Here is a 12,975-nt window from a genome sequence, read left to right as displayed (position 1 = left end):
CAGATGTCTGTGCTGGAACTAAGGCCAAAACGAGACCAGGAATAGCTGATCGTCCCAGGTGTGCTTTCAGAGGCAGGGATGTGTTATGTCCTTATTCCTAAGAATGGGTTAGTGCTGGCTGCCTCAGTAACCTGAAGGAACAGCAGTGCCCTGCCCTCCGGGGCTGGTACTGCACAAGAGGTGTTCCCTGTGTACATTGTGTTCAAGGCGGCTTGGTGAGTTACCTCTAGATCACATGGTGCAGGTCAGAAACATGTCAGGAACTAAGAAGGTATTGGGGATGAAGGCTTGGGACTGAGGAGGAGCAGTGTTGAAAATCAGAGACGAGTCTGGTTCAGTGTTCCCAGCTCCTGGAGAGAGGAGAGGGTGGAAGAAAGCAGGTTTTACATGGAGAAGGCCACTCAGGCTGCATGTGGTGGGAAAGGTGGTGTGAGCAGAGAGTGTGCCACAGAGGTGGCAGGGTGTGGGGATGGCAGCTTCTGGAGCCAGGTGGCCCAGGGAGCTGGGCAGCTGCTTCAGCTCCCTGCTGCTCCCCACAGGTGGCCCCTGTGCTCAAGGAGCGCATGGTGAAGAAGGGAACCATGATGATCGGCTACCAGCCCCATGGGACCCGGGCCAACTTCTTCCGAATGGTGGTGGCCAACCCCATACTGGTCCAGGCCGATATAGACTTCCTTCTGGGCGAGCTGGAGCGTCTGGGCCAGGACCTGTGAGCTGCTTCCTCTCTCTGCCCCACCCAAGCTCTGCATAAGCTCCTGGGTTCCCAAAAGCGACCTTTCTAGGAAACAGTGGCCTTGACTGTGTGAGCCCCCACACACTAACTCTCCTAGCTAAGTATTGGCTGCCAGGACGGTGTCTAAGCACACTACAGTCTGTTCTTACGAAATGTGCTTCTTTTAAGTCGGTCATAGTGGTACACACCGTTAATACCAGCACTGGGGAGGCAGAGGCAGACACAAGCAGATCTCTTGAGTTTGAGGCCAGCCTGGTCTACAGAGCTGGCCTACACAGAAAAAAAACCTGTCTCAAAAAAAAAGAAAGGAAGGAAGAAAGAAAGGAAAAGAAAGAAATATTTTTCATTAAGATTATGTCTATAAAAAATTGTTATTAATATGAGAGATATGGTACGATGTATTAAGAAAGCTAGATATGGGGGTTGGGGATTTAGCTCAGTGGTAGAGCCCTTGCCTAGGAAGCGCAAGGCCCTGGGTTCGGTCCCCAGCTCCGAAAAAAAGAACCACAAAAAAAAAAAAAAAAAAAAGAAAGCTAGATATGAGTTTATATATCATGGTATCTGAGTTAAACTAAAAAAAAAAAATACATAGGAAAAGGCGGTGAGTGGAACTGTGCCAAAGGTCAGCAGTTTTCCCTGGAAGAGGATAACAGGCTGTTCCTAAGTCAGCCTCTCAGACCTTCCCTGCTTCCCCACTTTATTATGTAACCACATCACCTACTTCTGAGATACAACAATAAAGCTTTGTCACTATATTCTGGTATGTTTTAAAGTTTTATTTGTAACTCAACAATGGAGAACTTGAAGCAAGCAGGCAGACAGGAAGCGCATTAAAGAGGCAATCATGAGAGAGAGACATCGTCTCCACTCGGAACCTTAGTGGGAGAGGAACAATGCAGGGTGAAGGCAGTCACACCTAATAGCACCTTGGGATACCAGAAACAAAGCAGTCAGGCACGGCACCTTGAATCCCAGCACTGAGAGACAGAGACAGAGGCAGATAAACCTCTGTGAGTTCCAGGCCAGCCTCGTCTACATAGTGCGTTCCAGCCAGCCAGAGCTACATGGTGAGACCTGGTGGAAAGGAGAAAGGAAAGGAGACAGGCCCAGGATTTATCTGGAGAGAAGAGCCCCATCTTCTTACCTCCCTCGTGTTTTGAAGCTATCTCACTCTGCAGCTGAAGCTTAACGCACCGTGTAGCCAAGGCTAGCCTCACACTATCAGCTATTCTCCTGCCTCAGTATGCTGTGATTGGAGGCGTGAGCCACCATATCCGTGCGTGTGTGTGTGTGTGTGTGTGTTTTGAACTAGCTACATAGCACTTCTGGCCCTCCTGTCTTCACCTCTCCTGAGATTTCAGGTTTATTGTTTTGTGTTTTCTTGAGGCAAGGTCTCACGTAACCTATGCTGGCCTCGAACTCCTGATCCTCCTGACAGCATTACAGATGAATGCGGCTATGCCCAGCCCTGCAAATCCCATTCCTTAACAAATTCTCCACAAGGGGTTGGGGATTTAGCTCAGTGGTAGAGCACTTGCCTAGCAAGCACAAGGCCCTGGGTTTGGTCCCCAGCTCCGAAAAAAAAAAAAAAAAGAAAAAAAATTCTCCACAAAAAACAAAATAGGACTAGGGATGTAGCCCACCTGGTGGAGTGTTTGTGTAGTGTTCGTCCTCACTACCTTAGTTTTGAGCTCCAGGACTGCACCACAGTCTGGGTGTGTGCTGGCATACACCTGTAATTCCAGAACTCTGGACCGTTTCAGGGTCCGCCTAGATACATGAGGACCCTGTCTTGAGAAACAACTTGTGTAATTCAGCCTCCAGTGGTGCTGCTGGGATTGCCAGTGTTTTGCACAAAGCACTTAAGGGCTGAGGTGTGCTTCTGTGATAAAGTGCTTGCCTTTACCACTGCTCAGGAGGCCAGCTGAGGCTTCTGCTGTGCTTCCCGGCCCAGATCCGTGCTCCACCTGAGGACCTGCAGCATCCCGAAAACACCAGGCTGTTGAGCTCTCCAGTGCAGCCTCCCGGTAGAGGCTCCTGCCACTCCTGCAGGTGAAGTTCACAGCTCTGTCCTCAGATGATCCCATTCTCAGCTTCCAGGGCGTGCTGCATTCTCCTGTGCGTCTCTCAGCCACGGAATGCCTCAGAGTGACAGAGACTGTGGCAGAGCCTCCTCGGCCTCTGAGCTGAGATAGCGCATGGTGACAGATTGCTCTAGACCAAAAATTTCCATGTGGTATAGGAATTTAGCCTGATGGCCCAATTTTGACAGTATTCCTAGAGTACATTTTAACCATACCCTCTACCGCCAACATAAGTAGATCTCACATTAAGTTACTTTGTTTATTTAATTTAAAAGATTTTTAGACAGGGTCTCACTTTGTACAGCCCTGGCCATCCTATAACTCACTTTGTAGACCAGGCTGGCCTCGAACTCACAGTCATGTACCTGCCTGTGCCTCACGAGTGCTAGGACTAAAGCCTACACCACTACACCCGTACACATAGTTCTTTATAGCCTGTTTTCAGCCTTTTCTTACAATACATACTGAATAGTCTGCTCCTGGGGCTGTTGGGATGGCTCCCCAGGTAAAGGTGGTTCTTGCCAAGAGAAATAAGCCGAGCTGGAATCTCAGAGCCAACACAGTTGGAGGAGGGAACTGATTCCTGGTGGTTGTTCACTGACTTTACATGCATGCTGTGGCGTGAGTGTTCTTACATACAGAGACATACATATTGTAAATTACATGCATGCTGTGGCACAGCTGTTACACACACACACACACACATGCATAGTAAATAATTTTAAAGATGTATGTATGTATGAATGCATGCGTGCATCTGTACATGAATGCACTTTTTTTTTTTGAAATCTAGTCATGACTCATGCCTTAGCACTCAGAAGGCAGAGACAAGGGGGTCTCTGAGTTCAAGGCCAGGCTGGTTTATATAGAGATCAGGTCCAGAATGGGTGCATGGTAAGATCCTGTCTCAAAAGAAAAAAAATCCACCTAGTTAATTGATAAAGGCTATTGAGATGGTTTCATTTTTAGTAACTGGTAGTTTTTGTTTGTTTAGTTTTAAGAAATTTGTTGGAGCTGGGTGTAATTGCGTGTACCTTTAAATTCCAGTACTCAAGAGGCAAAAGCAGGTGGAGCTCTATGAGTTCTTGGCCAGCCTACTCTACATAGCTAGCTAGCTCTAAGCCAGCCAAGCCCAAATAGTGAGAGCCTCTCAAAAATAAAACAAAATAAAAAATAAATTTGTCAGGCCAATAAGATGGCTCAGCTGCTGAAGGCACTTGCTGTCAAGCCTGATGACCTGAGTTTAATCAACAAGACCCACATGGTGAAAGGAGAGACCCCATTCCCACACTGTGACACCTATGTAAAATAAATAGATAACATTTAAAAACTTAATCCTTTCTACTTCAACTGGGCTGAGGGGCTTATTGACATAGACTTGTTTCTTTAGTCCTGTTAGGGTCTGTAGTATTGCGACTGTAGGGTCTGTAGTATCACTACTATAGGGTCTGTAGTATCGCTACTGTAGGGTCTGTAGTGTTGCTACTGTAGGATCTGTAGTATCACTACTGTAGGGTCTGTAGTATCACTACTGTAGGGTCTGCAGTATCACTACTGTAGGATCTGTAGTATCACTACTGTAGGGTCTGCAGTATCACTACTGTAGGATCTGTAGTATCACTACTGTAGGGTCTGTAGTATCACTACTGTAGGATCTATAGTATCTCTACTGTAGGGTCTATAGTTTCACTACTGTAGGATCTGTAGTATCTACTGTAGGGTCTGTAGTATCACTACTGTAGGGTCTGTAGTATCTACTGTAGAGTCTGTAGTATCACTACTGTAGGATCTATAGTATCTCTACTGTAGGGTCTATAGTTTCACTACTGTAGGATCTGTAGTATTGCTACTTTAGGATCTATAGTGTTGCTACCTTCATTTCTGATACTGATTATATTTTCTCTCTTTTTCCTATTCATTGTAGTTAGAGGTTTATTGTTGTGATAGTTAATTTTTTAAAAAACATTTATTTATTTTATATATGTGAGTATACTTCTGCCGTCTTCAGACACACCAGAAGAGGGCATCAGATCCCACTACAGATGATAGTGAACCACCATGTAGTTGCTGGGAGTTGAACTCAGGACCTCTGGAAGAGCAGTCAGTGCTCTTAACTGCTGAGTCATCTCTCCAGCCCAGGATAGTTAATTTTATGTGACAACCTGCTAAGGCTTAAGAGATGTCTAGATGGCTGGTAAAGTACTATTTCTGATGGTGTTTCTAAAAAGTTAGCATTTAAATCAGGAGACTGAATAAAGAATTTTGACTCTCAGGGCTGGACCCGGTTTCAAATCCCAGGACCCACAAATCAACTTACAACTATCTGTAACTCCAAGATCTTACACTTTCCATAGACATAACATGCAGACAAAGCACCAGTGCACATAAAGATCTTACACTCTCCATAGACATACATGCAAGATCTTACATTCTTCCATAGACACACATGCAGACAAAGCACCAGTGCACATAAAGATCTTACACTCTCCATAGACATACATGCAGACAAAGCACCAGCTCACATAAAGTTAAACAAAAATTTTTAAAAAAAGTAAAGAAAGAAAGAAATTGACCCTCTGATATGGGTGTATATCATCCAGTCCTCAGGGACACTTCCTGATCTTGGGCATCCTCATCTCCTGTTCTCTGCACTGGATCTCCTGTTCCTGGCCTTTGAGCTCAGGCCAGGAGTCACACCAAAGGTTCCATGCCCTTGAACTAGATTGAATTACACAGCTGGACTTCCTGGTCTTTTAGGTCACAGATAGCATAGTATGACGTGCTTTGCCTTCGTACTGTGAGTCAGTTCTCATAATGTTTCCTCTTACAGCTGTTCATTCATTCATATATATAAAATATATATATATTCATACACACACAAATATGTGTGTGTGTGTGTGTGTGTGTGTGTGTGTGTGTGTGTGTGTGTCTAACTGGTTGTGTCTTTTTCTCTCCAAGTCTGTGTTGCCTTAAGATTAGGAACAAGATAATACCTACTTCTTCCCCCCACCTCCCCACCCCCCACTGCTTAGCACAGAGCTCAAGGTTCTAGCCAGGGCAGTTAGGTAAGAAATGAAATAAAAGTCATTATATATTCGAAAGGGAAAAAAATCAAAACTATTTCTGTTTATGTATAACGTGTAGAAACTCCACCAAAATAACTTAGACATACTGGACTCTAGTAACCAGCACTTCTCTAGTGTATGTGGAGTTCTCGATTTCACACACACACACACACACACACACACACACACACACACACACACATTGGGGGCATAGCACAGTGCTAGTGCGCCTGCCTAAAACAACTGGAAAGTTCTCAAGCTCACAGGGCACAGATGAGCGTGTGTAGAGTGGGCTATGGTGGGAAATGCTCGTAACCCTGGCATAGCGGGGCTCAGGCAGGAGATTGGAGTTTAAAGCTATCCCTGGCTTTATTAATTAGGAGCTGAGTCCAGTCTCAACTGTGTGAGGATCCCTGTATCGAACACTCCCGTCAATAAACAAAGATGAGTAATGGTTCTATTAACAATGATCTAAAATGAAACTATCATACATTTATAGGAATGTCAAAAAGGATAACAGGGAAATTAACAAGCGTGAAAAGTATGTGCTCAGTAAACCACAACAATGCACAAATGTTTTCTGAGACAGGGTTTCCCTTTGTAGCCCTGGCTGTCCTGAAACTCTCAGAACTCCATCCTGTAGACCAGGTTGGCCTCAAGCTCAGAGATCCACCTGTCTCTGCCTCCCAAGTGCTAGGATCAAGGGCGTGCACCACCACCCAGCTGTTTTGGTTTGGTTTGGTTTTGGAGACAGGGTTTGTCTATGTAACCTTGGCTATTGTGGAACTCATGCTGTAGACCAGGCTGGACTTGAATTCACAGAGATCTGCCTGCCTCTGCCTCCCCAGTGCTGGGATTAAAGGTGTGTGTCACCATCTCCAAGCTTGAAACAGGGTCTTATGGTAACCCAGTTTGACCTCAAATTTACAATTATTGTACCCAAAGATGACTTTCAATTCCTGGTTCTCCCAAGTGCTGGAATCACAGGTGTGTGCTACTTACTGTACCCAGCTTAGAACTCTTAAAACTCAATAATGACAACACAGCCTGATTTGGAAAACAAGGCTGATGTCTGAATAGTCATTTCTCCAGAGATGATGAACAGGGCCTTCTAAGCAAGCCTCAAGGTTCCCAACCTCCTTAGTCATCAGGAAAAGCAAATCAAGAGTATAGTGAGACAGTTAGGTCTGGTTTGCATCTGCAGTGCCAGCACTCACTCAGGAAACAGGCAGAAGAATCACCAGGGTTTAGGGCCAGCCTGAACTACCTGATAAGTTGTAGGTCAGCCACGGTCTGTCTCAGCAAGGCCTTGGGCTGTAGCTCTGATACACCACTTGTCAAGCATGTAGAAGACCCTAGGTTCAACCCCAGAGCCACAAAACAAAAAGAAACAAAACAGTTCAACAAGTAAAGGAAATATTTCCCTGGTGGACACAGCCTTGGGAGGCAGAGGCAGGTGGGTCTCTGTGAGTTCCAGGCTGACCTGGTTTACAGAACAAATTCAGGACAGCCAAGGCTACACAGAGAAACCCTGGATCAAAAAACAAAATAAAAAACAAACCAACCAGCCACACTCCGGATAGCAAATCACACTCAGGACACAGCTATCATAAAAGATACTAAGTTCTGCGAGAATGTAGAGAATTCAAAGCCACATGCTCTGCCCATGGGAATGTAAGTTGGTACAACCGCTTTGGAAAAGAGTCTGCAGTTCCTCAAAGGATTAAAGGTAAGGTCACATGACCCCATCAATACCCAGAGGTGTAAATGAGACACGAGGAGTTGTGGGTAGTGACACTGTGAGTAAACATGTAATTGATTGGCATGGGCATGGATGGCCTCAGCCCTGAGGGAATGGCAGAGCCTCCCCTGGTCCAAGTGCCAGCATTGACTGTCTGTAGAGAATGTCCACAGAGTTTTCTCCTCCAAGATGTTGCAGGCCAAAGACTTCCCTACAGAAACAGCTCCTATTGAGATTCTGCCTCCCTGTTCAGTGGTGTATAGTAATCCACTTCCTTGTTTGTCTGTGTGTAGTGAGCCTGTCTCTGTTCACCCATATGTAGTTGATACACTGGGCTCCCAGGGTGCTGCTGTGGCCTTTCTGTCAGAGAACCAGACCATCCACTCCTAACTCTGCGTCTGTGTGTCTGTGCATCCGTCCGTCCTTCATTCCTTCCCTGCCCCCAGTCGGGTCAAGTCCCTCGAGCTGTGCAGAGTTCGTCAACAAAGAACACATATTCCCACAAGACTGCACACAGTCAGTCACGGCACTCCTCCATCAGTAACGAGTCGAGAAGAGGAGGGCCTGGAGTGAAGACCCGGCAGTTAAGGGCACTTGTTGCTCCTGCAGAGCATCCAGATTCGGTGCCTAGCACCTAAATGGTTTCTCACAGCCACCTCTAACTCCAGTTCCAGGGCATGTGGTACTTCTTCTGAATGCTGCAGGCTCCAGACATGGCACACATACATACATGCAAGCAAAACCCATACACATAAAAATTAGAAAGAAAAAACCTCACAGGTTTCCCTATGCTCTAATCTAACTAAGGCGTCTTTTTGTTTGTTTGTAATTTTTTCATTTTGGAGACAGGATGAGCCTCAAACTCAACAGCTTCATAATTCTACATTCCAAGTGTTAGGATTCAAGACGTGCACCACCGTGCCTGGCTTGGAAGCGACTCCCCTCTTCCCAGATGACCCTAGCCTAGGTCCACTTGGCAAAAACCTACCCAGGACAATATATGATTCATTTTAAAGTATACTTTGGGTGTAGTATTTGTACGTGTTTAGGCCGGTGCATGCATGCCTGGTGTGTGCGGGCCAGGAGAGACACCTGGGTGTTCGCCCTGATTTCACCCCACCTTGCTTTTGTGAGCCAGTTACCTTCACTGAGCCTAGAGTTTGATTCAGCTAGACTGGCTGGCCAGTGAACTCCAGGGGTCCACCTGTCTCCACTTCCCAGACCAGAGGTTACAGAAGTGGGCTGCCACACCCCGCATTTATGTGGGCACCAAGGTTCCAAACACAGGTCCTCATGCTTCCGTGGCAAGCATTTTATAAACTGATCCTCTGCCCCAGCCCCATGATCTGTCACAGAGGCTCAGACCCCAAGCTTCCCACCTGGAGACCATCCAGCAGTTGTTTGTTAAGTTAAACATACTAAGGACCAGCTCTTGGGAAATCCGACCGAGAACCCCAGTCCTCTGAGGTCCACACTAACTGCCCACTACAGATGAAAATGTCGGTAAGATGTGGTGCACACGAGCGATCTGCACCAGTGTTGGCAGACAGGAGATGAGTATCTCAGCAGCATTGCTTGTCCAGTGTAAAAGCAGCGACGTGTGAAATACGACAAAATCACCGAGAGTGCACTGGATGGATACCAGACTGCGAGGCCAGACAACAGTTTCCTGGTTTGCCCCTCTTCTCCTTTTGCTTGAGTCTGGGAATTAAACTCAGGTGATCAGGATGGCGTGACAGGTGATTTTATCTGCTAAGCCATCATGCTGGTCCTAGCCTACTTTGCATATATTTAAAAGGTATAGGAAGGACCAACATTTTTCAATACTTTTCATTCAAGACTTTGACGTTTTCAAGATTTTTTCATTTTCCTAGTCACTCTTCTCTTGTGTGATAAAACGCTATGACCAAGGCAACTTATAAAAGAGTTTAATTTGGGGGTTGGGGATTTAGCTCAGTGGTAGAGCGCTCGTCTAGCAAGTGCAAGGCCCTGGGTTCGGTCCCCAGCTCCGAAAAAAAGAAAAAAGAAAAAAAAAGAGTTTAATTTGCAGCTCATGGTTTCAGGGGGCAGTAAAAGCCATGACCGTGGTGGGGAGTGTGGAGGCAATCAGGTAGGCACGGTACTAGAGCAGTAGCTGAGAGCTCACGTGATCCACAACCAAGAGGCAGGGAGAGAAGACCAACCGGAATGACATAGGCTTTTGAAGCCTCAAAGCACATCCCCAAATAACACCTCCAACAAGTCCACACCCCCTAATTCTTCCCAAACAGTTCCACCCAGCCACCCGCTGGGGACAAATGTGAGCCTATGAGGGCCATTCTCAATCAGACCACCACATTCCTTCCATTTCTGCATTAGCATTGCTAGGGTTGAGGTAAACACCACGATCAAAACAAATTGGGGAAGAAAAGGTTTATTTTGTCACTGAAGGGAGGTAGGAGTCGCGTACTGGCTTGTTCCACATGGCTTGTTCATCCTGCTTTGTTATAGAACCCAGGACCACAAGCTCAGGCTGGCACTTCCCAGAGTGAGCTTGGCCTTCCCATATCAATCACTAGTTAAGAGAATACCCTGTAGATTTCCTACAGACAGATCGTATGGAAGGGTTTTCTCAGTCGAGGTTCCTTCCTCTCAGATGGTTCATAAAGCTATACGCTAGTCGTGTATCAGAGTAGGTCTGTTGTGGACTGCCCTGTTGCTGTTTGCATTTTGATGTTAATTCTGCTTCCTCAAGAGGGGCTCCAGGAGTGGATCATGTACTCACATGTGATTTCATGTGAACCTTCTCCCCATTTTAACTGGTCAAGTAAAGGTTAGAGCCTGTGATTGGGCAGTGGAAGGGAAAGGTGGGGCTGGAGGTTTTAGAGGGAGGGAAGAGAGGAAGGAGGAGAGGCAGACGAGGAGACAGAGGAAGAGGAGGAGGAAGAAGGAGTAGAACCACATGGCCTGGAGGAGCTGCAAGTAGCAAGGAATCTCATAGCTGGGAAGAGAGCAGTGCAGTGGCAGGTCTGCCCGGTCTAGGCGTGCAGCTTATAAACACAACTGGGTTGTGTAGTCATTGCATGGGCTCACTGGGGTTGGAGATTTACTGCAACAGTTCTCTATAATGGGAAAGGCAATAAGAGATCGACTGCAGCCAGCATCTCATGCTAAATTAGGGCCTTTTGTAGACTCAGAACCACACAATGTTGAATGGCAATGAGCATCCAAGTAGACAGATCACAGGGTAACTCCAGAAATGTGGTGATGATGGGGAAGAGGGTCTGGAGAGAAGGATGTAAGAGATGGAGGATTAGGGTGTGTGTGTGCGTGTGTGTCTGTGTCTGTGTGTCTGTGTGTGTGTATGTCTGTGTGTGTGCATGCGTGTGCATGTGTATGTATGTGTGTCTGTCTTTCTCTGTGTGTCTGTCTCTGTGTGTCTGTCTGTCTCTGTGTGTCTGTCTGTGTCTTGTCTCTCTGTGTATGTCTCTCTCTCTCTGTATGTCTGTGTGTCTTTCTCTGTGTGTCTGTCTGTCTCTGTGTGTCTGTCTTGTCTCTGTGTGTCTGTCTATCTGGTCTCTCTGTGTATGTCTCTGTCTCTGTCTCTGTCTCTGTCTCTCTCTCTCTCTCTCTCTCTCTCTCTGTGTGTGTGTGTGTGTGTGTGTGTGTGTGTGTGTGTGTGTGTGTGTGTGTGTTCCATGCACCCAGTTCTATAGTCTATAAGCCTCAGGACCAGAAACAAACAGAAGGACCTAACATGAAACCAGGAGGCAATGCAGGCCTGACGTTGAAGTAATATCTTTATCAAACACAAAAAGAAATGAAAAGCAACCCAGGGGTGACAGGATTGCTCCGGTCTGAGGAGCATTTGCTGCCGAGCCTGACAACCTGAGTTTAATCCCTGAGGTACACTTGGCAGAAAGAACCAATTCCATATCCTATAATGCTCATCCACCACCACTTACTTTAAAAATAACTGAGCAGTGGTTAGATGAGGGCACAGGCTTCACTCCTTCACCACTGTGTGCCTATTACAAGATTTATTTTTATTTATATGAGTACACTGCAGCTGTCCTTAGACATACACCAGAAGAGGGCATGGGGTCCTGTTACCATGTGGTTGCTGGGAATTGAACTCAGGACCTCTGGAAGAGCAGTCAGTTCTCTTAACTGCTAAGCCATCTCTCCAGCCTGGAGTTTTTCTTTCTTGGCTAAGCCAAGCCAGACCTAGATTATCCTGTATCTTCATGGGGTTTCGGGCATGTATGACCGACCACACCTGGCTGGATTTGTGGTACTGGGATCTGAATTAGGTAGCTCTGTGGCAAGTACTCTTAACCATTGAGCCATCCTTCCAGCCTCAAAAGCAGTAGGTGTAGCCTCTAGTTCCGCAGCCTTGGCCAGCCCTGCACACTCCTTAAGAAGTGAGTTCTCTGGCCTCCCTCCAGACTCAGTGAGTCAGTGAATCAGAAACTCTTGGGTTGAGTTTGGGGTGAGAGAGAGTTCAACGATCTACATTACCAAGTCCAGAGATGGTTCCTTCATTCCCAGACACCTGTCCTTAGTCACGATCCTGCTGGGGAGTACAAGATAGGGCCTGATCTCAGGGTTATAGGAGAGCAGGCCTGGTGCGGACAGCCATTTGCCATTGCCATTGAATAGGTGACCTTTGGAACCTCTGAGCAGAAGTCAGGGCCACCGCATGCTAAAAAAGAATAACTCAGAGCTGGGGCCCTATAGAGATGGCAGTTACTATGCCTGGTTCCCCATCCACCAGAAAACATAAGGACTCACAGGAAGAAGCATCTAGCAGCTCAAGCAGTCAGGAGCGCTTAAATATATCCAAGTCACATACAAAAACAAAAACAATTCCAAGGCCCCAAACGCCATCACTTTCTGGAAATAAAATGGTTGTTTTGAATAACAAAAAACCCCCAGTATATGTATCGAGGGACAGAATGGTTACTGGCAAGACTCAAGTCGGTGGCTTGGATGAACAAGTGGAAAAAATATTTCGAGGCACAGGACAAATAATGTGGGAAGATGGAAATAATTAGAAGGCTATTATGCTTCGATTCTAGATCCAATAGTTCCAATAGCGAACTGTTCTGGAATTCAAAGGAGCAGATGGGGGAAGGTAGACGTGATGACATAATTACAGAGTGGAAAATACCTCGCTGGCTCCGTCAAAGACCCGGGTTTACAGAATGGAGGGACACAGAAGATAAAGAAGAAACCCCAGACGAGAAACACCCAGATTCTGAGCTCACAGAAAAATCACTGTCCGCTTTCTAGACAGAACAAGTTACTGATAAGGGGGAATGGTCTCGGTTTGGCAGAAAACACTACAAGTGGGAAACCAAAAGGTAGCCT

At 46.4% G+C, this 12,975-nt stretch overlaps 1 protein-coding gene across 17 annotated transcripts in view; it reads left to right on the top strand.

The window, feature by feature from the left end:
- Csad (cysteine sulfinic acid decarboxylase) overlaps positions 1 to 1,488 on the top strand; it is a 29,321-nt gene extending 27,833 nt beyond the window's left edge. For all 17 annotated transcript variants that reach the window (XM_063264193.1, XM_063264191.1, XM_039079838.2 and 14 more), the window contains one exon: positions 540 to 1,488. In XM_063264193.1, coding sequence (XP_063120263.1) covers positions 540 to 570 — 31 coding nt within the window. In that variant the 3' untranslated portion in view covers positions 571 to 1,488. The remainder of the gene's footprint in view (positions 1 to 539) is intronic.
- Positions 1,489 to 12,975: the final 11,487 nt, after the last annotated feature.

This window comes from Rattus norvegicus, chromosome 7 (assembly GCF_036323735.1).
Source record: "Rattus norvegicus strain BN/NHsdMcwi chromosome 7, GRCr8, whole genome shotgun sequence".
Taxonomy (NCBI): domain Eukaryota; kingdom Metazoa; phylum Chordata; class Mammalia; order Rodentia; family Muridae; genus Rattus; species Rattus norvegicus.
Note: the sequence above shows the minus strand (reverse complement) of the source record. Positions and strands in the feature narration are given on the sequence as shown.